Source organism: Hyla sarda, chromosome 6 (genome assembly GCF_029499605.1).
Source record: "Hyla sarda isolate aHylSar1 chromosome 6, aHylSar1.hap1, whole genome shotgun sequence".
Lineage (NCBI taxonomy): Eukaryota > Metazoa > Chordata > Amphibia > Anura > Hylidae > Hyla > Hyla sarda.
In genome coordinates, this window is record NC_079194.1 from 144,308,318 (window position 1) to 144,333,691 (window position 25,374).

Consider the following 25,374-nt stretch of genomic DNA (forward strand, 5'->3'; position numbering starts at 1 on the left):
CTGCCGGCTGATGCAACTGGGAGACAATTGTCATGTGACGGGGGGAATATGGGGGTGAGTGAAGGCCGAGGTGTGGGGACGCTGCAAGAAGGGAAGGGAAGGGGCTTGTGACATACGAAGGAATAGGGTAATAGCTGTTTTCCAGCAGAGGTCGCTGAGAGACTATTGTAAAGTCACCCCCCTCCTGACGCACAGTAGTTTGCGCGAATATGACGGGAGTGATCACTCTACAGGAGATAGGGCAGGACTGACCCAACCCGTTATAGGTAGGGTTGATTGACACCTTTCTTGATAAATAAAAAATAAAAAAAATACCGGCCATGCTAATTTGCATAATTAATTACAAATGCGTGACATCACAGTATACACATATGCAGGGGAAATTTTGTCCTATTCTGACCCCTATAACTTTTTTATTTCTCCTTATATGGGCCTGTATGAGGGTCATTTTTTGCGCCCAATTTGTAGTTTTTTGATAGTACCACAAAACAGTATTGTTTTGATTGGACTTTTTGATTCCTCCCCCCCCCCCCTTTTTTTTTTTTTTTTTTAAAGCAAGTACAGGAGTAGCAGTCGGTTACTAACTACAACTCCCACCATGTTGGACTATATAGTATAGGCCAGTGTTTCCCAACCAGGGATGCCTCCAGCTGTTGCAAAACTATAACTCCCAGCAACATACTGGAAGTGGTAGTTTTGCAACAGCTGGAGGCACCCCTGGTTGGGAAACACTGGTATAGCAGATGGTGCAACAATCCACAAGTTGGAGGATTGGTTGGATAAATACCGATCATTGCATGGCTGGTATCTTTAATATAAAAATACCGTCAGAGTGGCCAAAATACCGGCTGTGCCTGTAAAATACCGGTCAGGTGGCAACCCTAGTTATGGCATCCAGTGGCAATAACCAACAACTACAACATAGTTAACCATATGGCAAATCCAAAATCTGGAGTTTTAGGGTGCATTCCCACCTGGCGTATACGCAGCGTATTTCACGCTGCGCAAAATCTGCGGCAGCAGCGGGAAATACCCTGCGTATTACTCGCCCACTATACACACAGGGCTTTCCGGCAGCAGCCCTATGTGTGCAGTGAGTTTTGGAGGTGGAGCCGTGCGTCACAGTCCCCGCCCCCCGCCCTCAAAACTCACTACACGCATAGGGCTGCTGCCGGAAAGCCCTGTGCGTATAGTGAGAGAAGAATACGCAGCATATTTTCCGCTGCTGCCGCAAATTTTGCGCAGCCTGAGATACGCTGCATATACGCCAGATGGGCACGCACCCTTAGACACAATCCCTTAGACACAAGGGATGACGCCTATCGGCTTGTGTACAGGGACTCCCATCATCCTGTGTGGCCTGGGGATCACTAGAGGGTTGTCCGACCATTTCATTGTCTAAGTGCACATCAGGTTAAAAAAATAATAGATGTCAGTGATGAAAGAAAAATCCCATCAGGGCATACAAATACTGGGCAGAACAAACACCACTTCTCATGTCAAATAATGTCCCTCCATATCATAGCCTATGTAAGTGTTTCCCAACCAGGGTGCCTCCAGATGTTGCAAAACTACAACTCCCAGCATGCCTTTGGCTGTCCAGGCATTCTGGGAGTTGTAGTTTTGCAACATCTGGAGGCACCCTGGTTGGGAAACACCGGCCTATGTGATTCCTAACATATTTGTAAAACTCCTCACCCTATAAAAATAACTCTATAATTCTGTCCACTGGGTGTCTCACTTCTCTGCAATCTGCTGTTCGCTGTCTGTTGTTAGCAGAGTTCTGTCTCTAGCAGCAGAGACAAAAAATGGGACGCGAGGTGAGACATAGGCGGAGATTTATTGTGTGGCTGTGAATAACTATTTTTGTAGCATTTTTTTTTTTTTTTGCTGTGGCCTGACACATCACACTGCACTGTGTCATGTAACAGCCGGGGCCCAAATTTCTTTCTGGTATCCATACCTGTTACATGACACTGCCCCTCAGCCGATCACCAGCCGAGACAGAACATCGCGAGCCGAAGGGTGACGTGTTGGTGACGTGTTGAGTTGAAATTACATTCCAGTACACCACTTTGTATGGTTCCTCCTCTGCAACTTTAAACCAGTTGTGACAAAAATGTGCGACTTTTTACAAATGCTATCCACAGTCAGTTTGTAAGCCAGATCTGGGCACTGTGACCAAATTTTGAAAAAATAAGACAAAAAAAAAAAAAAGACACCCATTAGCAATACAAAATTGCCCCAAAAAGTTGCCAATATTCCCACATACAGTGCCCTGCCGACAGCATAAGTGATAACAGTTAAACTAAGGGACTCACAGGTGACTCTGATCAGTCGTACATTTTTCCTTTTCTTTACTCGTCTCCACAGAACCTGCCAGACAAATATTTTAGGCCACTTTTTTCAGCAATACTCATGTCTATACAAACTCCCCACACAGTAATAGTGTCTGCTGTGTGCCCACATATATAGTTGTAGACCCTCTATGCCCTTATATATAGTTTTTAGGCCCCTCTGTTCACCTATATAGAGTTGTAGGTCCCCTCTCCCCTATTGTAGGTGCCACAATATATAGCTGTATATAGGCCCCTCTCTGTGCCTACAGTTACATTTAGTGACACACAGATGAGGTCTGCTCTATACCTTTTCTTCACTCTTCTCCACAGAACCTGTCAGACAAACATTTTAGACTCCTTTCTCCAGCACAATGCTCACCTCTTCACAAACTCCCCATGTGTATTGCCCCAGACAGTAATAGTTCCCGCTTTGTGCCCACACATATAGTTTTAGGCAAGTTTTGTGCCCCGATATCTAGATGTAGGCCCCTATGTGCCCCATATATAAATGTAGGCCTCTTGTGCCCCAATATAGAATTTTAGGCCCCTCTGTGCCCCCACAGACATACTGCCTCCAGCCATATACAGTATATGGATGCAGGCAGTATGTCTGTGTATTGCCTCCCTCTGTTCCCACTACTGGTGCGGGGTAATGACCTACTGCTATGGCCTATGGGCATTAGTAGTAGGCCACCGGACTGGAGGAGCAGTGGTCGGAGCACCAAAGGTGGCATGCTGGATAATTACCCTTGCGTTCTTCTGGTGGCTTTGCTCCTCCAGACTGGGCGTACATGATTTGAGTGACATTCCATGTGGCGCACTACCTTCCGGCAGCCTCTGGTGATTTGAAGTGGCTGTGGGCCAGACATTGACATGTCGCACATCTAGTGTAGAGGAGTGGATCTAAGCTAGATAACCTAAATCGCTTCATTAAAAAAAAAACAAAAAAAAAAACATTTTGTATGGAGATCTCTTAATCCATCATAAATTTCCTAATGCCAGGACATTTTATTGTGATAATGGACTTAAAAGATGCCTACCTGCATATCCATCTTTATCCCGCTTACAAGGGATATTTGAGGATCACTGTTTACCTCCAAGGGACTCTAGTGCACCTTCAATTTGTAGCTCTTCCCTTTGGTATATCCTTTGCCCCTCACACTTTTACCAAGGTGGTGTGGCTTTGGCCTCAGTGCTTAGACTCCAAGGACTTGTGATCGTCCTTTTTCTGGATGACTGGCACATAAAGGCATTTTCAGAGACCTTCCTCTAAAATCTCCATCTGGCTCTGCCTTTTCTCTCAAATTTAGGCTGGTAAATATACGGACAAAAGTCAACTATCCAACCCTCAACCTCCAAAAGGTTCCTAGGGTTAATTCTGGATTTCACTCAAGCGACTCTGCATCTCTCTTCAAAAAGAAGAGACCTAGTGATAGAAGTGGCAAGCTCTCTCACCAGCCCATGTCAGGTTTCATATTGATCATGTGGACCACAGATGCATCCCTGGTAGGCTGGTGAAGCTCAACTAGAAGATCTTCCAGTACAAGGTACTTGGACATCCCAGTAGCAGTGCCTTTTATGAAATCTGAGCTGTTTGCCTGGTGCCTTCTTCACTTGGCCCCTCATATCAGGGGCAAAGCAGTGAAGATACTCATGCAGATGAGACAGGGTAAGTATTGAAGACTTCCCTAACAACAAAGCCTGTTGTCTCAGGGCACATAGCTATGCTCTGATCTACACAGATTCAACCTGACATCCTGGACGTTGACCAGTCCCTCTTACAACCTAGAGGGCTTTCAGAATTTGTCCTGGGATCACTATTTTTCTCCAAAGAGGATTGAACCAAGAACACTTACACTAGAATTAAGTGCATCTTTGAAGAATGGTGCTGTGATAAGCAGGTAGAGACTTCAGATCCTCCTCTGCCATCAATCCTTTACTTCTTTCAAGACGGCCTGGGTAAGGGTCTAAGTATCTCTACTCTGAAGGTCCAAGTGGCGGCTATGTCAACCCTTCTAAGAAGGACCATTTTTCAAACCTGAGTAACAGGCTTCTCAAAGGGGCCCCTAGACTGAAGCCTACTTTCCCTTCTCCCATTCCTCAATGGGACTTGTCCATAGTGCAATGGGTCTTCTCCATCCTTTGAGCCATTGGAAGAAGTTGACTTTACGTCTCTATCTTTGAAGATTACCTTCCTGCTAGTGATTATGTCAGCTAAGAGAATTGGAGAGCTTCAAGCCTTTTCAGCCTATGAGTCCTACACAAAGTTGTTGCCAAATAGGGTACTCTTTTGTTTCCTACCTATATTTGTACCCAAAGTTCCACCTTACAGGTATCTGAACCAGCTAATTTTCTTGCCAGTATTGGCTCCCTCTCCATCTTCCGATGATGAAAGATCTCTCTATACCCATGGCATCTCCAGATGTCTCAGAATCTATTTGGGGCGGACTTAAGAATTCCAGAAGGATGAAAACCCTCCTCGTAATGTTTTCTGGCAAGAACAAAGGTTGCAAGCCATCCAAGTCAACTCTGAGCTGCTGGATAAAGGACGCGATAAAAGGTTCCTTTATGTGTCAGGAGCCTCCAGCCTTTGTAAAGGCTCATCCTACTAGAGCCATCTTCACTTTCTGGGCTGAAAGGAGTTCGGTCCCCCTTTGAGCAGATTTGCAATGTTGCCTTGTGGAGATTTCCCTCCACTTTTCTCTGTCACTTTAGACTTGATAATAGGGCTTTGGCTAACACTGCTTTCGGGCAATCTATTCTAAATTCTGCTCGCAGTGAAGGCCCCTCCCAATAGGGCAAACTTCTTGCTAAATCCCCAATTGTGCTGCTGGTAGACCCTAAGGGAAGCATTAATCTCTAACAATATGTTTCCCTTAGTCCTACAGCAGCACACAAATATCCCTCCCCTTTTTCTTTTATTTCAATTCCTTTTTGCTCAGCAGAACTGAAATAAAAAAGAATGGAAAAGCGCTCCACTGTGAAGGACAATATATAAAGGAGGTGTGCCCCTATCAATAGAGCAACTCACCAGATAGTGTTGTGCTAAGGGAGAGGCACAACACTCTTGTAGGCATGTAATCCTTTCGGAGGGTTGTAGTGGAGATCCCGCCCGGACAACCACCTAGGACTGCACCTTATCCCGCCCTCGGCAAGGCATACGGAACGTATAATGAAGATTGTGCACTTTTCCGGTGGACAGATGATAAGGATATTTCAGCGCTGTCCACAACCAAGGTATGTAGTTTAGAAGTTTTTTATTTTACATGTAACGCGTTTCAAGGATGCTCTCTCCTCTTCCTCAGATCAGGACAGCGCTGAAATATCCTTATCATCTGTGCACCGGAAAAGTGCACAATCTTCATTTTTGCTCAGCAGACAGTATCACACATGATAGGCTTAAAAACACAGCTTTGCAGACAGTATCACAGAATAGATTTGATACAGCAGACTTTTATTTTTATTTTTTGAAGGGTCTGTGTTTTCCTCAGTAAATGTCCTACTCTCCTGCCTGTTTGGTTCAGGTCTTTATAATTCGGTAATCAGGACACTGGGTTTTTTGTCTGCCAGCTGCATGTCTAGATCCAATTGGCAGAGCCAAGATTTATAGAGTCTGCTCTGTGTGCAGTTATGGACACAGGGGTCAGTACTCAGCTCCATCTATTGGCAGCATGTCTGTATGTCTGGTAAGAAGTAATGATCTGCATGATTATATGTGATGGGATGCCATATGTAGTGCTCCTGGTGGAGTTACTTTTCAGGTGATAGTCGATGAGAGGCAATGCTCTGCAACTCGTGTGATGAGGTAGGATGCTCTGCAGCTAATGTGGTTCTATGTTTTGCAGTTGATGTTTGATGAGGTAGGATGCTCTGCACTATTTACTTGATGAGAAGTGACGTTCTGCGGACACAGCTCTAACAAACAAGTCTTGTTGCTGCTCAGATGTTTACTGTGCTGAGAAATGACCCCGCCTGACTGCTAGGAATGTGGAGGTAATGTGTCTTATGCAATACACACTCCATCGCATCCACTCTACACCATCACATCTCTTTGGAGCTCCAGCTGGTGAGTGATGATAAACTATACTCAAGAATTGGGCCCATACTATAGGGCAGTGGTCTCCAACCTGCGGACCTCCAGATGTTGCGAAACTACAACTCCCAGCATGCCTGGACAGCCAACGGCTGTCCGGGCATGCTGGGAGTTGCAGTTTTGCAACATCTGGAGGTCTGCAGGTTGGAAACCACTGCTATAGGGACTGGTAGGGGTTGCCTAAGTTTCATACAATTATGTATTTTCTGACACTAGTGTCTATTTAAAGGGGTTATCCAGGAAAAAACTATATATCAACTGGCTCCAGAAAGTTAAACAGATTTGTAAATTACTTCTATTGAAAAAATCTTAATCCTTTCAGTACTTATGAGCTTCTGAAGTTTAGGTTGTTCTTTTCTGTCTAAGTAATCTGTGATGACACGTGTCTCGGGATCCGCCCAGTTTAGAAGAGGTTTGCTATGGGAATTTGCTTCTAAACTGGGCGGTTCCCGAGACACGTGTCATCAGAGATTACTTAGACAGAAAAGAACAACCTTAACTTCAGAAGCTCATAAGTACTGAAAGGATTAAGATTTTTTCATAGAAGTAATTTACAAATCTGTTTAACTTTCTGGAGCCAGTTGATTTATATATATATATATATATATATATATATATATATATATATATAAGTTTTTTCCTGGAATACCCCTTTAATAGAAAGGTGCCACTAAGATTTGTTTAATAGTAAGAGCTAGACACAAAAATTTTTTTTTTTTTATTTATTTTGTTTCTATTTACTTATTGAAAATGATTTTTTCTTATATGAATATGGAGGCAGCCATCTTGCCTGAGCTTCTGCTCTGCTAACAGCCAAATGCTTTACAACAGCTCCATGGACATAGGAAGTAATAGACTGGCAGGGGCTCATTGACTTTTTTTAGTTTTTTAGGCACGCTCTGTGACCTGTGCAAAGGTTAATGTGCAGGGAGGGGGAGGAGGTGAGATATGGCAATCACCTATTGTAAATGGTCCGATTCCTGTCTTATGTATATACTGGTGTCATTGTTTACTGTAATTCTGCCTATCATGGGAATACTAGAAAGTTTTCTGTACAAAGGAAGTGTCGGAATACTGTTAGCTGATTTTTTTTCTTTCTTCATAATATAGATAGTAAAATGGAAAATTAGGGGGGGAAAAAACTGCCAACATTTATGAATTTATTATTTATTTCTCCTATAGACGGACCTGTTCTCTGGGGATCCAGTTAAGCAGCACTAGACGTAGAGAAGATGAGACCACATGGTTAGATAGGGCTGCTCCAAAGGGCAATTTTAGGTGTAAACAATTGTCCATGTTCAAATTTTATGCTAAAACCAAATATTGCAAAATAGGGGATGTAGAGTGGAAAGTGTCCCAATTTATTACATGCAAAACAAAATTTGTAGTGTATATGATCTATTGCCCCTATGGCCTATATTATATAGGCAAGAATAAAAGATGTCTTTATATCAGGAATCAGGAACACATGAGATCTATAAGGACGGGACATGGTTGTCCCCGATTTCTAGATCACATTAGAATGATACATAAGGGCGACCACACAGTGCTCAGGTTTTCAGGATTAGAAATGGTAAAAATTCCAAAAGACGGCAGTGATTGCCACAAATTGCTATTACAGAAAGAAGTAACCTGGATCCTGCACACTGATGCCCTAGGACCCCCAGGTATGAATGACAGAAATGATATCAGCGTATTCTTGTAAGGGCCGTTTTAATATTATTTAATAATATCTATATTTTTTCTTTTCCTCTTTCTTAGTTATTTTTTGTAGTCATTAGTTGTGCGTTTTTTCCATCACTTACACATTGTATTTATATTTGTACATTTATGTAATTGCATGGTAACATGTTATGGTTGCAAGCGTAGGTAGAGCCTAGCGCTCTCGCTAAGTATAGTGGATGCTTGCGCAGTAAGTGTTGTGTATGGGTTGCCGTGGCGTGCTGCCCGCTGACGCATATTAGGGGTGCCGCCGCCACATCAGTACCATAGAGCCGGAAGAAGCCTGTTGTGAAACAACATTGTAGCTCTCCTTTTGTGAAACATACTGTACCTGCATTGAGTGTCCTTGCCATCTCCGTAGCAATAAAGGATCACTATTTTTCATCTTGTGAGTGCCGCTATACTTTCTTTCTTTGTGGATTTTGTATTTATTAAAAATATATTAAACATAAAAACTTGATTTAAATGATAGGTCATTTTCTGATGACAGAACCACTTATTACAGTCTAGTGGTCATGGCAGTCGCTCCTGCAGTTGTTAGTTGCAGATCAGGCATCACCTGCAGTACCAGAGCCATAGTCCATGACATCCACAGCAGTAGCACCTATGGAGATTTTATAGCTCTTGAAAATAAAGCAGACAGTATTAATGAACTGATAACCTCCTAGGGTTATCCAGGAAAAAACTTTTTTATATATCAACTGGCTCCAGAAAGTTAAACAGATTTTTAAATTACTTTTATTAAAAAATCTTTATCCTTTCAGTACTTATGAGTTGCTGAAGTTGAGTTGTTCTTTTCTGTCTAAGTGCTCTCTGATGACACCTGTCTCGGGAACTGTCCAGAGCAGAAGCAAATCACCATAGCAAACCTCTTCTACTCTGTGCAGTTCCCGAGACAAGCAGAGATGTCAGCAGAGAGCACTGTTGTATGTAAGACCCAAGTGCTGTACTCGTGCATCTCCGGCACTCCAATAGAAATTATTAGAGTGTGTGCCGCCTGAAGAATGTGCTCCTCTCAGAGAGCCAAGGTCCCATTCAGGAGATCACGGTGGTCCCAGAGGTCAGACTTCCAGCAATCAGACACTTAAAGGGGTACTCCGGCCCTGAGACATCTTATCCCCTATCCAAAGGATAGGGGATAAGATGTCTCACCATGGGGGTCCCGCCGCTGGGGACCCCCGCAATCTTGTATTTGCCAGCCACGTGTTTGAGCTGCATGCCGCGGTGCCAGCTCACAAAGAGCCGGGTGGCGACCAGGGGGCTGGAGTATCGTGACGTCACGACTCCGCCCCCGTGTGACGTCACCCCCCCACCCACGCTATGCAAGTCTGTACTCCTGCATCTCCGACGCTCCAATACCCCTTTTAATGTTTCTGAGCTGCGATATCACATACAACCTGAGGACAGGTGTGGTGCTTTTTTTTTTTATTTTTTATTTTTTTTTTTTCAAAGAAATCAGCTCTGGTTTATTTATTTATTTATTTTCAACCCTGGATAACCCCTTAATGACAAAGCGGCTTTTGACCTTGAGTACACAGCAAATTTTCATTTTTGCTTTTTTCATTTTTTTTTTCTCATTACCCTTTAAGAAATCGATTAATTTCCTTTTTCCATCCACAGACCCATATTAAGGCTTGTTTCTTGCATGACCAATTGTACTTTGCAATGAGACATTTAATTTACCATAACATGTATGACAAAAGAAAACTAATATTATTTTTTTGGGGGGGGGGGGGGGGGATTTGAAAAATAAAAAAGAAACTTGCAATTTTGCAGATTTTGGAGGGTTTTGTTTCTACACAGTGCACTCCTTGTTGAAACTGTGGTTTATTCTTTATTCTGTGAGCCATTACGATTAAACTGATACCCATATTTACATAGCTTTCGTGTCATTATACTATTTTAAAAGTAAAACTTTTTTTTAAAATAAAATAAGTATGATCGGGTGTTCATCTCCTTAGGCCACACCTTCCCTCATTACTGAAATAACTGACATGCTTAAAGGGGTACTCCCATGGAAAACTTATTTTATTTTATTTTTTATCAACTGGTGCAAGAAAGTTAAACAGTTCTTTTTGGATTTCTCTTCTGTTATGACCACAGTGCTCTCTGCTGACATCTGCCCCTTTTAGGAACTGTCCAGAGCAGCATATGTTTGCTATGGGGATTTTCTCCTGCTCTGGACAGTTCCTAAAATGGACAGTAGAGGTCTGCAGAGAGCACTGTGGTCGTGACAGAAGAGAAAAAAGCCTTTCCTCTGTAGTATACAGTACTGGAAGGATTAAGATTTTTTTAATAGAAGTAATTTACAAATCTGTTTGACTTTCTGGCACCAGTTGATTTAAAAAAAAAAAAAAAAAAAAAAAAGTTTTCCACAGCAATACCCCTTTAAATCCAAGAAGCATTCAAGTTTATACAGCTTGGAGTTGGAAAATATGCTTAAAAATTATTTTATGATCAATATACTCACTTGCCTAGTAATTTTGTGTAAAACGGGCAGTGTAGCCTATAATCTACTATTTGGCATAATTAAAAATGATATAAAAGACCTGATTGCCAGTGTAACCCTTTTGGGTATCCCATGGCGTAAAGTTGGTTGCAGGAACAGGGGCAGTTGCCTTTAGCGCAAAATTCTTAGGGATGCAATGTCTGATGATCAGACTGTCAATTTTGGGCCACTAAAAATGTAAAGTGAGTGGCAATGCCCCACTTTTTATTGGTAGCATCTACCTATTGGGGAGATTAGATTTCAACTTGGGGCATTAACCAATTCTAGGGGATTTACCTACTGGGGATTTACCTACTGCCTACCATTCCTTACCCACCGATTCCACCACCATTATTTGGGTCACTATGGATGGAGAAAAGGTGAGGAGGGAGGTGGAAAAGTGAGAGGCCTAAGATGTTTGTCTGGCAGATTCTGTGGAGATGATTTCTGGTTGGAAGAAGTCTTTTTGGTGGTCTAAGCCAAATAGAGAAGAAAAGGAACAACTCTAAGATGTCACCTGTGAGTCAATGGATGTAGCTGCATTGTTATTACTTATAGGGTTTGCACATTGCCTGTGTAGAATTGTTATCTACCACATATATATTAAAGGGAATTTGTCACCTGAACTAACCTGCTAATACAGCCCCAGTGCAACACCCCTTTATAAATATTCATGGGCCTGAACTCCACTTTGTACAGGGAACATATAACTCTAGATTTGCCTACTCCTATGACCATCAAAGGTCTTTGTCTATCCTGCACTGCTAATCTCTGTCTTAATATGTACTGCATTTAATATAGAGTCAGTCCTGGTCGGGCAGTCACTGAGGAGCAGAAATCTCCAGACACAACACCAACCAGGACCTGCTCTATATTTGCTACATGCTGGAAGTGTAGGACCTGCCAGGAGTTGGCAGGCAGAAAAGTGTATCAAGGGATCAAAAAACCTCCAGTGCATTGAAGCACTTCAGAGAGGTCTCCTTTAAAAAAGTTCTCTCTGTGCAACAGAGTATAAGCCCAAAGGAGTAATGTGGGATATGAAAACGTATCCCCTATCCTAAGGATAGGAAATAAGTTTTAGATTGCTGGGGTCCGACCGCTGGGTCCCCCATGATTTCCCATACAGGGCCCCCGGCTCTTTGCAAAAATAGCGTGTTTTGACCTTGGGATAAGGTTGCGGTTGACATTCCCCCTCAATACATCTCTATGGCAGAGCCGGGGACTGACGAATGCACCGCTCCGGCTCTCTCATAGAGATGTATTGAGGGGACGTGTCGTATGCCAGAGTACTCATTTAAGGGCCAGAGTTAGTTTTCTTAATGAAGTACTTGTCAGACAGAAAGTCTAGGGAGAAGTAGCCCAAGTAGCCACAAAGCAAATCATCCTGTTCCATAGGGTATGATATATGCAGTTAGAACAAATACCAGACATATTCATTAGAAAACTACTGAAGAGTGTGCAGGACAAGGAGTTTAGTACTGAGAGCCAGAGGCCCCACAGATCCTCACAAATGATACATAGCGTACCACTTGGTAAAAGTCGCTAAAAGCTGTGTATCATTATAAGCACCATCACACATTGTGTTATAGTTCTATTGCAGGGGAATTAGGTGTTTTTTTTTGTTTTTTTTTGCCTTGGTGGCAATTTGTTAATTAGGAAATTGGAATATATATATTACTCTCATTTAATGGGAAAAGTAGATGCCAGAAAGTCTCTCTGGGGACCCTGTCCAGATGGATAAGAAAAGATTATCATCTGCTTAACCCATGCAGGTCTTCAGACACCATGACCTATTAGAGGTTTTCAGACAATGTTTTGGACTAAGAGAAATCATGAACCACTTAGCAGGACAGCATCATGGTGTTCACCTTCATATAGTTAAAAACAATTACAGACTAAAAATCTGAGAAGCTGGATTTAATAATAACCCACCCTGACATAGTTAATAACTAAATCCCTATTAGTGTTGCTGCAGTGGACACCAAGGAAAGTATTATTTCTACTTACTGTAAATTATCTTTCCTGTAGTCCAAGTAGCTGCACATCTTTGCTTCCATTTTCTTTTTGGTTCAGCAGACCTTGTAGATTACTTGATTGTATCCTATATAAGGTGCCTAAAGTATTAATCAATTAACTGATATTGTCTGTCATATTTTTCAGGAAGATAAAATCTCCACAGGTGCTGCTGCTTGGAGTAAAGGAATGAAAATTTACAGTGAGTAGAAATAATACTTTTATTTTAAGCAGGAGCCCATATCCAAGAATAGTATATGTGCCCCTAGTGTTCCAGTTATGTGATTACAGTGAGGTGCCAGCCACTGGACACGTCATGGCTCTAAAGAATCTCATCGTAATTGTTAGATGTGGATTGCAATGTGCATGGCTCTTCACATGATCTCATAGACAATAGGAACCACTATTTTATGATAAGGGGAAAGGACACTATACAGCTGCAGAAATGATAAATCACACTTATCGTGTTGTTATCCATCATGTAGGACGTGTAGGTTTTGGATTTTCCACTGTCCTAATCTGCAGGAGTACATCTGACATCTGATTTCAGGATTGTACAGACATGATGCTGAAGATCGTTCTCCTCTTAGGCTTTTCTCTGCAGCTGCTGGGTGACTCTGAGGGGCAGGTGAGTACTCAAGAGGTAAGTGATAGATAGGGCAGCCGCATTAGAGACTTTAAAGGGGGGGGGGGAGGTTAGGCTATCAAGGCTGATATTCCTATCTATCACTTCCATAATCTCTGTCCCTACAACTTCACACTCTGATTTAGCTATTTTACCCAATATATCACTCCACTCATCCCTGTCTGCAAGAGCTTATAGATGTATTGCCCTTGATTTTTCTTTATTTACTATGCAGAGTGTGGTTGAAACTGGGTGATATCACCAGATTGCGGAGAAATGGCAGACATTAGTGGTTGAGCTGAAAAACAACTAAACAAAACATTAATTTGTCAAAACATTGATTCTTTTTATAACTCCCTGTAAATCTTAGCCCCAGCGTATCTTGTGTGATTTTGCGGGTGGATGTGGGGATTCAGGCAGTCAGTTTCACTGGGGGAGATTTATCAAAACCTGTGCCGAGGAAGAGTGGTGCTGTTGCCCATAGCAACCAATCAGATTGCTTCTTTCATTTTCCACAGGCCTCTAAAGAGGCCTGTGGAAAATGAAAGAAGCAATCTGATTGGTTGCTATGGGAAACTGCACCACTCTTCCTCTGCACAGGTTTTGATAAATCTCCCCCACTGTTCTTTACCTCTAGGCCTGTTCTGAGCAGCGTGAAGCTCTCAGAGTTCTGCGCCAGGTTCAAAAGCTGCTCACTGACCATGAAGCCTCGTACCTGCGTGGGATGAGGACACTCAGCAGAAGACTCAACCAGCTGAGGGGGCAACTTCAGAGACAAGAGGATAAAGGTGGGTGTAGCTCTCTCCTATGGAAGCCCTCCCCTCATATACCAGTCTGCTTTTCTGTCTTCTCACTGTGGTTTTATTACACTGTAGATTCATGCCCGCAGTTAAAGCCACCACGTCACGGTCGGATACTGGGTAGAAAGCTGAAAGTAGGAAATGAGCTCCATTTCTTGTGTGACCCAGGCTACCAGTTAACCGGCTCTGAATCCAGAACCTGCATGGACAACCAGACATGGAGTGGACAGCCGGCCATTTGCAGTGGTATTATTGGAGGGCTATACCCTCTGCTGTCTTGATAGCTATGGACATAATGCTTTGCATGTATCCACAGCAGCAAGAACAGCAGAGGGATTAGGAGTGACTGGTTCCTTATAGAAGGCACCACTCCCTGCCATAAGTGGTCATTGTTTATTTCTGTACAGAGTAAAAATAAGAATGTAGGTGGTAGTTTACCCAGCAAAGATAATATAAAAGGAAAGAACACTAGATATAGGAGATTACAATTTTCAGGAGGTGGGGGATGTGAAGTATCTATGTATGCTGCAGATTAAAGGGAATATGTCCGATGTATTTGCTGCTAAGGGTTGCAGCTGTTGGATAGCTGTACCTTTCCTTAAGCCAATAATGCTGGTTGTTCGAGTGTCACAGCCTGAGATGCCTTCATTGTATAGTGGTGGCACCAGGTAACTGTAGATCACTCCCATTGAAGTGAATTGGATGCCGCTCCACCACTATACAATCTAGGTGCAGGGCTTCTGGCCCCATTTGTTGTGGAGTGTGGGGCACCAAACAGCTTATGATTGTGGTGCGGGGTGTCGACACCCTGTGATCAGTGATTGATGGCCTATCCCGTGGATAAACCATCAGACATATAAGCCTGGAAAACCCCTTCAAAGTTCTATATATAGATTTGAAACCGTGTGATGTCACCTGCAGAGTGCAGGACAACTAATCCGGCACTAGTTTTAGAAAATAGAAACCTTTATTGGGAAGGGCCTTCCTGCAAGGTGGAATTTAAGATAGACTGCGCAAAAGCAGTAAACTCTAAAAACTTATAGTCTAGCCGATAATGGCTGATAAAGTTGGATTGTGTCCTACAGGAATCTGCATTACAGATCTAATCCAGGGGGATTAGGACTCTTTCCGCATAGGGTGTGGAGACGGCCTGAGTATATTGGGCCTTGACACAGTGTGGATGGAGCTGCATAGGACTCCCAGGGGGCTTCTCTAATCCATTTGCTTATGGTAGGCTTGGAAGCCTAGAGACCTTTGTTCCTTCCCAAAAAAATAGGATAAGAAGATTCTCTCTGCTTCTGAACTTTTGGGGTTGGAGGCGGTAGCTCCTATTACATGGGGGGTGTTTTTAGTTGTTAATTGTTACTTTATTAAATTTTGCTGTTAAAATCCACCCACCTGTCCTACCAGTTCACTGGTGCAGAATACCCTATCTTGTGCTGCTGATTACAGCAATCTTATTTCTAATACAAGTTGCTGCCATTCTTACATCCAGGGAACCCTAAAACAGTTCAGTGCCTCATTCTCCAAATTGCTTTGTTGAGAGCAGGGGCTGGGGTGGATGATGGTCAATATCATGGATATTTTACTCTTATGTGGTATCTCTGTCCACAGAGCTGGTATCCCTGACGAACACCTCATCCCTCATTACGCGCCAGGCCAAGTGTTCCACCTTCCAGGGAGTTCAGCACTGCTCCTGTGACCCCGGATACGTCATCCAAACTGGAGGCCTCTGTCAAGGTAACTGCCCCTCATACTGCAGTCCAGGCACAGCCACAAGGTTAAAATGGATTTAGTATGATCTGATACATTGTAACCATCATGGGATTGATACCTCAGCCTCCCCTATAGCTAAAGTGTCTGATTGTAACTACATAATCAATGTATTCTATATGTGATAAATTAAGTAAACAGGGCGGCGTGAGGTGCAGACTTGCGTCCTATGCAATTCTGCGTTCGCTTCTCACCTCAGCTGTCCGGAGATTGCTGAAGATACAGCGAGGGGAAGGGAAGGCAGAGCTGGACAGGACGCAAATCTGCACCTGCATCAGCAGGAGGGACGTAGATCCTCACACAGCCCGGCTCCTGTCATGACAGGGGGGACGTAGATCCTCACACAGCCCCGCTCCTGTCATGACAGGGGGGACGTAGATCCTCACACAGCCCGGCTCCTGTCATGACAGGGGGGACGTAGATCCTCACACAGCCCCGCTCCTGTCATGACAGGGGGGACGTAGATCCTCACACAGCCCCGCTCCTGTCATGACGGGGGGACGTAGATCCTCACACAGCCCCGCTCCTGTCATGACAGGGGGGACGTAGATCCTCACACAGCCCCGCTCCTGTCATGACAGGGGGGACGTAGATCCTCACACAGCCCCGCTCCTGTCATGACGGGGGGACGTAGATCCTCACACAGCCCCGCTCCTGTCATGACGGGGGGACGTAGATCCTCACACAGCCCCGCTACTGTCATGACAGGGGGGACGTAGATCCTTACACAGCCCCGCTCCTGTCATGACAGGGGGGACGTAGATCCTCACACAGCCCCCCTCCTGTCATGACAGGGGGGACGTAGATCCTCACACAGCCCCGCTCCTGTCATGACGGGGGGGACGTAGATGTGCACAGCCCTGCTCCTGTCATGGGGTCTAGAGGACAGTACAGGGATGACATTTAGCCAAACAGGGTAAAAACAGTGTGGTAGTATTATATTCAGGGGCACAGTGTACAGCTGTATTTTATATTTAGGGGACATGGTGTCTGGTATCATTATATTTTGAAGCATAGTGAGTGGCTGGTACAGAGTGTATAGTATTAAAGGGGTATTCCAGGCCAAAACCTTTTTTTTATATATTTATCAACTGGCTACGGAAAGTTAAACAGATTTGTAAATTACTTCTATTAAAAAATCTTAATCCTTCCAATAGTTATTAGCGTCTGAAGTTGAGTTGTTGTTTTCTGTCTAACTGCTCTCTGATGACTCACATCCCAGGAGCTGTGCAGTTCCTATGGGGATATTCTCCCATCATGCACAGCTCCCGGGCCATGACATCATCATTGAGCAGTTAGACAGAAAACTTCAGAAGCTAATAACTATTGGAAGGATTAAGATTTTTTAATAGAAGTAATTTACAAATCTGTTTAACTTTCCGGAGCCAGTTGATATATATAAGAAAAGGTTTTGCCTGGAATACCCCTTTAACACTAGAAACTCCAAATTGCCTTAGTCTGAATGCCTTACCATACTTTTATAGTATAGTATACATAATGTAGTGATCAGGACCTATTTATATTAGGGTGACTTCCACACAACATTATACACTAAATACGAAGTAATCTACCACACACCAATGTACACAATAAAAAATAAATGTTTTATTAATTTCATTTAAAACCATACACATAAGTCAATCAATGGTATTCATATACAGAGAGCTTCAATGGGCAGATGAGGTCTCCAATATTTTCTAAAAGTTACTGCATAGTAGCTTTAGTAATCACCAGCAAAACATGGGAGTTGTGACTTATATACAAAACACATAACAATTATGGACATCTATAGATATGCAGTGCCTCATATATACATACCGTATTTTTCGTCCTATAGGACGCACCGGCTTATAAGACGCACCCAATTTTTAGGGGCAAAATCTAAAAAAATAAAGATTTTGAACCCAATAGTGGTCTTCAACCTGCGGACCTCCAGATGTTGCAAAACTACAACTCCCAGCATGCCCGGACAGCCAACGGCTGTCCGGGCATGCTGGGAGTTGTAGTTTTGCAACATCTGGAGGTTCGCAGATTGAAGACCACTGCATAGGAGGTAATACTCACGTGTCCCCGCCGCTCCGGACCCATCACCGCTGCCCTGGATGTCGCTCCATCGCTGTCGCTCTGGAACGTCTCTGCTGCCGGACGGGTATCCTCGCTCTCCGTCGCCGCCATCACGTCGTTACGCACGCCGACGCACATAAGCAACGACGTGATGACGAGGAAGGAGAGCGCCGGCATACAGGGGATCCCTGAACGGAGAAGACACCGAGGAGGCAGGTAAGGTCCCTCCCGGTGTCCTGTAAGCACTAACCCGGCTATTCAGTCGGGCTGTTCGGGACCGCCACAGTGAAATCGCGGTGGTCCCGAACAGCCCGACTGAACAGCCGGGTTAGTGTCACTTTCCCTTCAGACGTGGCGGTCAGCTTTGATCGCCGCGTCTGAAGGGTTAATACAGGGCATCACCGCGATCGGTGGTATCCTGTATTAGCCGCGGGTCCCGGCCGTTGATGGCCGCAGGGACCGCCGCAATAGGGGTGTATTCGCCGTATAAGACGAACCGACTTTTCCCCCCAGTTTTGGGGAAGAAAAAGTGCGTCTTATACGGCGAAAAATACGGTATATCCTACGTGGAAATAGCAACCGCAACCCATACACAGGTGAATAAAACACACTAAGTCCTCTAGCCTGTGTATGTAAACAAGTCCCTCAGACTCCAAAGTCACGCTTACCCATGGCTGTAAGGTGGAGACGCCAGCTGCTTGGCCCCCGAACGCACGCTTTCCTGTCGTGACTTCGTGCTTTATTCACCTGTATATGGGTTGCGGTTGCTATTTCCACGTAGGATATATGTGTATATGAGGCACTGCATATCTATAGATGTACATAATTGTTATACTTTTCAGTTATGTGTTTTGTATACAAGTCACAACTCCCATGTTTTGCTGGTGATTACTAAAGCTACTATGCAGTAACTTTTAGAAAATATTGGAGACCTCATCTGCCCATTGAAGCTCTCTGTATATGAATACCATTGATTGTCTTATGGGTATGGTTTTAAATGAAATTAAAGGAGTATTCCAGGCCAAAACTTTTTTATATATATCAACTGGCTCCGGAAAGTTGAACAGATTTGTAAATTACTTTGATTTAAAAAATCTTAATCCTACCAATAGTTATTAGCTTCTGAAGTTGAGTTGCTGTTTTATGTCTAACTGCTTTCTGATGACTCACGTCCCGGGAGCTGTGCAGTTCCTATAGGGATATTTTCCCATCATGCACAGCTCCCGGGACGTGACATCATCAATGAGCAGTTAGACAGAAAACTTCAGAAGCTAATAACTATTGGAAGGATTAAGATTTTTTAATAGAAGCAATTTACAAATCTGTTTAACTTTCCGGAGCCAGTTGATATATATAAAAAAAAGTTTTTGCCTGGAATACCCCTTTAATAAAAAAATGGCCATTTTATTGAGTACATTGATGTGTGGTAGATGACTTTGTATTTAGTGTAAAGTAGTAGTATATTCAGGGGGCCTGGTGTGTGGTAGTATTATATTCAGAAGGGCACAGCATGGGGCAGTATTTTAAAGCACGGTGTATTTTATTCAAGGGGCATGGCGTGTGGTAGTATAATAATCAGGGGGCTCAGTATGTGTGGCAGCATTATATTCAGAGGGCACATTGTGTTGCAGTATCATACTTAGGGGGCATGATGTGTGGCAGTATTATATTCAGAGGTTTAAGTGTGTGACAATATTATATTCAAAGGGTAGTGTGTTGTACCATATTATGGGTGTCCATAACGTTTGTTAACGTTATGTATTTTGACATTTACAGCACGGTGTTGGTGAACGGCTGGAAGACTGACCCCTTTTCCATTCTTTCAGGGGTTAGACAAGGCTGCCCTCTTTCACCTCTCCTTTTTGTTTGTGTTATAGAGCTCTTCGCTGAGACTATCCGGCAGAATGGAGAGATCAGAGGGATCACCGCACCAGGACCAGATCGCCACGAGGTCAAGTGCTCGCTCTACATGGACGACGTGACCGTCTTCTGCGCTGACCAGCGTTCGGTGACTGCACTCGTCCAGACCTGCGAGGACTTCGGCAGAGCTTCGGGGGCAAAAGTCAACTGCGGGAAGTCGGAGGCCATGCTCTTCGGGGAATGGCACCTGGCTTCTCCCGCCCCCTTCCCCTTTGCCGTTAAGCCGGACTTCATTCAAATTCTTGGAGTCTGGTTCGGGAAGGAAGGAGCGGCCCTTAAGTCTTGGCAAGACCGACTAGGAAGGATAAACTCGAAGATCGGACTGTGGAGCTCCAGAAAGCTCACGATGGAAGGCAAGGCACTTGTCCTGCGGAGTGAAGTTTTGCCTGTGCTCCAATATACCGCACAGGCCTGGCCTCCCCATACCACCGTTTGCAAGGCCATCACCCGGACAGTGTTTGGCTTCGTCTGGGGCAAAATGGACAGAGTCAAGAGGACCGTGATGTACAAGGAACCCCGCAAGGGTGGGAAGGGAATACCCGACATCCCCGCTCTGCTGAGGGCCTCCTTTGCATGTGTCACGGTGCAGCGGACTCTTGTAGAAAAGACTGGCTCAGCGGGCAGGTCCATGTCTCGCTTGCTTCTCATGCCCCTCTGGAGACAGCTGGGCTGGGACAAGTGGGACAGCTCCATCCCTTACAACTGGAACACTCCCTGGTTCTATGGGGATGTTGTCCGGTTTGTGAGGGAGCACCAGCTGGAAGGACTGAAACCAGACCTATGGAAGCCAAAGACAATCCACAAGCTCATCCGAGCTAAGGACTCGACCGAGCTGGTTCCGGGACTCCCCGCAGCCACTGCAGAGACAGTTTGGAACAATGTGGCCTCAAAGCGGCTTACCAATGGACACAAGGACTTGTCGTGGATGGCCGTCATGGGAGGTCTCTCTCTCAGGTCATTCATGCATGCCCGCAACCTGTGCAAGACCCGGTACTGCCCCCGTTGCCCCTACGTGGAGGAAACATCTTTCCACGTGTTTTGGCAGTGCCCCTTTGCACAGGGTCTGTTGGACGCCCTAGAACAGGAACTCAGAGACTCAGTGCCCAGGAGCTGCCTATCGTACCATTCGGTGCTTTACGGCCTGTTCCCTGGGACCCACGACGTGGAGGCCATCCAGGAGGCCTGGCGCCTTATGAACTGTTTTAAGGACGCAGTGTGGCTCTCCAGGAACCGCCTCGTGATCAACAGGGAAAACATGTCCGTCCGGGACTGCCGCAGGTTCATCAAGAACCTGCTTAGAGACTATTCCATCTTGGACAGCTCGGCCGTTGATGAGGAAGAAGAGGAGTGAAGACCCCTCTCCTTCTCCCATGTCTCCCTGAAGATACAGCCCAACAGTTTGGCCCTGTGATCCGCCCCCTCCCTACCCCCACATAGTCGCCCACACCCCTACCCCGATCACAGATTGTATTATTTGGTTTTTGTTTGATCTCTTGTGCTTTTCTATTGCAGGATTGAGCTGAATGTTAGAGTAGCATGGTGTGCGATGTATAGCTTAGGGAACCTTTGCTGTGTATTGTACTATCATGCTTTGTGTGACTGTAATTTATTGTACGACTTGTAATGACTGAACGGAAAATAAAGCTCTTTCAATCAAAAAAAAATATTATGGGTGTCCATTGTGTGAAGCCGTTGCTTTTAGGAGGTCCACAGGCCACAGTGTATGTTAGCATGAAGAGGTCTGGTCAGTGGACCCTGCGGAGGCAAGATAAATGGTAGCAAAAAGGAGTCATCAAGGTAAGGACCAGATGAGGAAGAAAAGGGAAAACTACAGAGAAGACGTCCTCTGTGAGTCTCTGGTGTATTCTGCCTGCTATTCTACCTAGTACACATGGATTAGGAAATTGTTATATTAGATTATTAAAGTACAAGTAGTTTTCTGCAGCTTGCTACACTGTTGGCATTTGTCTTATTAGGAAAGGAATTAAGAAATTTGAATCCCACCTCTGTATTTAACTTATATTGTGTCTAACTTTTTTAAGATCTTTGTCTGCTGTCAGCAAATGGGAACATTCATTGTTTGTAGCCAGACTCTAAAAGCCAATTCTGATCTCATAATTCTAAGTGCAGAGGGCTTGTTAGAAAGTAAAGTCTAGAGCAGTGGTCTTCAACCTGCGGACCTCCAGATGTTGCAAAACTACAACTCCCAGCATGCCCGGACAGCTGGGAGTTGTTGTTTTGCAACATCTGGAGGTCCGCAGGTTGGAGACCACTGGTCTAAAGTCATCTCTGTGAACTGAATAATGCAGCTGCACAACGCTCTCCTGGCCTCAAGGCTGATAGTTTATTACAATGTATTTGGGAGGAGCTATCAGGACCAGAGAGCATTCTCCTTCTAAATGGTTTGTTCACACCATTTCTCCATCAGAACATAGAATGATTAGGAGTAGACAGATTTTGAAGAGAATTCAAATCAGACAGTAGATTTCTGCCACAGATTTGCTGCAGATTCAGACATAAATAAGTCTGAATCAACATGGTTAAAGGGGTACTCCGGTGAAAATTTTTTTTATTTTTATTTTTTATTTTTTTAAATCAACTGGTGCCAGAAAGTTAAACAGATTTGTAAATTACTTCTATTAAAAAAATCTTAATCCTTCCTGTACTTATTAGCTGCTGAATACTACAGTGGAAAATCTTTTGTTTTAAACACAGAGCTGTCTGCTGACATCACGAGCACAGTGCTCTCTGCTGACATCTCTGTCCATTTTAGGAACTGTCCAGTGTAAAAGTAAATCCCCATAGCAAACATATGCTGTTCTGGACAGTTCCTAAAATGGACAGAGATGTCAGCAGAGAACACTGTGCTTGTGATGTCAGCAGACAGCTCTGTGTTTCAAAAAGAAAAGAAATTCCGCTGTAGTATTTAGCAGCTAATAAGTACTGGAAGGATTAAGATTTTTTTAATAGAAGTAATTTACAAATCTGTTTAACTTTCTGGCACCAGTTGATTTAAAAAAGAAGTACCCCTTTAACCATGTTGATTCAGACTTATTTATGTGTAAGTCTAAGAAGTGCATAGCACTAGGCAGTAATAGCAATTAAAAGATTGCTATTAATAGTCCCCTATGCAGAATTTAAATTATGTGAAGTGAATAATAAAAGACATATATATATAAATGAAAATATAAATAAGCCTCTTCCCTAAAAGTTTTAATTACATTATTTTCCCATTTTGTAAATAAAAAATGTAAACAAAACAAAAACATTTGGTATTGCCACATGCAAAAACGTCCAATCTATTGTAATGTTTATGATCCCAGAAAGTGAATGTCAGAAAAAAAAAGCCAGAATTGTTGATTTTTGGCCTCTTCATACACCAGAAGAAAATAAAAAGAAATCGGAAAGTTCTATCTAAGCAAAAGAGGTACTTAAAAAGCCCCCAAAAATTAGCCCTCTGCACAGCCACATATACAGAAAATAAAAAGGATATTGGGGTCAGAATAGGGCAATTTAAAGCATACTTATTATCTTTCCGAAAGATAAAAACAAAACCTCGTAAGTAATTGCATTGAATAAGTAAAATAATTTTTGGGGGTTTGGTCATAGTTTTTGTAGTAAAATGAGTGATGTCATTACAAAGTACAATTCATCCCACATCTAACAAGGAAAATTGATTGCTATTTTAAAAGGTTAGGACACAAAAAATTGCATCCTTTTAGGGGGCTAAATAAAGTGTCTGTCTGTTACAAATTTGTGACAGACTTTCTTATATTCTCTTCTCCACAGATATAGATGAATGTAGTTTATACCATGGGAAAGCAGGATCAAAGATCTGTGTGCACGAATGTGTGAATACGCCTGGGTCATACCAATGTGTGTGTCCACAGGGTTATCTCCTGGATATGCAGCAGAACAGCTGTAAAGGTAAAATCATCTATATGATGTATATTACTTCCTATCTGAATGCAGCTACAGTCACTGGATTCTCCTTTCTCCAGACATAGATGAATGTGTCTCCAATCAGTCAGCGTGTTCAGGTGGAGAACAATGTGTTAATCTGTATGGTGCCTTTAAATGTGTCCGGCCAGAGTGTCCCAAACCCAAGCTGAATGTGACATATGTCAAGATCTCCAGCCAGTGAGTATGAGTGGAGAACCTCCACCTGTGTATATGTGATGACTCTTCAGGATACATAGAAAGGAACGTAAATGTCATCACATCTGCAATATGTCATCTCGTTCCAATGTGTCAGGGTTCTGTCCAGGCGTTGGGACTTGAAACTACTTCATTCTTTATAGCTACGCCATTGGTACGTCATGTAATCTTTTGTTATAACATAGGATGAGGTGGAGAGGGGGTATCCAATGATATTATCTTGGGACAGGTAGTTTTCTTTCTGCTAATTGTGCTGTCTGACCACTTCTTCCTCCTGTCTTCATGCAGCCAGTGTGAGCGAATACCATGCCCCTTGGGAAGCAGTAGTTGCCTGGAAGCCCCTCATTCTATCTCCTTTCACTACATCTCTCTACAATCCCAGCTGCCAGTTCCCAGCATCCTGTTCACCATGACTGCTCCCCGCTCCCAAGGTGACAGCCAACGTTTTACCCTGACAAGAGGCAAAGGTCATCGTGGCTTAGAAGTACGACAAGCCGGCAGACACCGGGGTGAGCTCATCCTTACCAAGACAGTGAATGGCCCAGCCGAGCTTCAAGTGGATGTAGAGATGGCGGAGATGTCACCACAGGGGCTGCTGGGGAAACACATATTTACGGTCACCTTGTTTGTGTCGCAGTACACATTCTAGGTACCTGGCAGGTTACACGGCAAGGCTTTAGCACTCAGCCTACTATAAAAGGTTTATAAAGTTGGCACAGATCAGAGTAACTGGATAGGGTTAATGTGGTAGGGATTGCTTCACGCTGCAGCTTATTTCTTATGCTAACGTTATAGAAATGATAAATGAACATGTTTTCTTGACTAAAGGCCTGGTAGGCGGATGACAGGGCATTTAAAATGTCTCCGGGGCCACATTGGTTGGGGAGGGGTGCTGTAATCTCTCCAGGGTAACGTAAGGACAGCTTTGCAGCACAAGGAGACGGCTGAGAAAGGGCAGTTTGTTGAGAATATGTCAGGTAAACACCATGGGCAGCAGATTCCAGGAATAACATTCTCCATAAACCTGCGCCCACAGCATGGAGCAGACACCAGACCCAGAGGAGAACACAGGGGAAGTGTCTAGTGCCCGAGCGGTCACATACCAGCTGATTATATAGACCACATATGAAATGGTCCAATCTGCTGGCACTAAAATATAGAGCAGGAGGAGCTAAGCAGAGTGTATATAGCTTTGTGTGAAAGTTCCAGGATAACTTGTCATTTATTCATGGGCTAAGTAGTAGAGATGAGCGAACTTACAGTAAATTAGATTCGTCACGAACTTCTCGGCTCCGCGGTTGCTGACTTTAGCCTGCATAAATGAGTTCAGCTTTCAGGTGCTCCGGTGGGCTGGAGACTCTTTACTAGGACTGTATCCA

The 25,374-nt window shown here is 43.8% G+C and overlaps 1 protein-coding gene across 9 annotated transcripts; it reads left to right on the forward strand.

Annotated features, from left to right (window-relative positions):
- Positions 1-5: 5 nt before the first annotated feature.
- On the forward strand, positions 6-25,238 carry LOC130276287 (fibulin-7-like). 9 transcript variants are annotated; one of them, XM_056525442.1, is made up of 11 exons: positions 6-54; positions 6,185-6,405; positions 8,054-8,099; positions 12,803-12,857; positions 13,141-13,283; positions 13,918-14,068; positions 14,156-14,326; positions 15,695-15,820; positions 23,627-23,764; positions 23,839-23,977; positions 24,284-25,238. In XM_056525442.1, the coding sequence occupies exons 5-11, from the start codon at positions 13,218-13,220 to the stop codon at positions 24,642-24,644; spliced, it is 1,152 nt and encodes a 383-aa protein (XP_056381417.1). In that variant the 5' UTR covers positions 6-54; positions 6,185-6,405; positions 8,054-8,099; positions 12,803-12,857; positions 13,141-13,217; the 3' UTR covers positions 24,645-25,238. The 9 variants fall into 9 exon arrangements, with proteins under 9 accessions (XP_056381417.1, XP_056381424.1, XP_056381418.1 ...); XM_056525449.1 differs by having other exon boundaries at positions 14,156-14,323; XM_056525443.1 differs by having other exon boundaries at positions 13,206-13,283.
- The last annotated feature ends 136 nt before the right edge of the window (positions 25,239-25,374 follow it).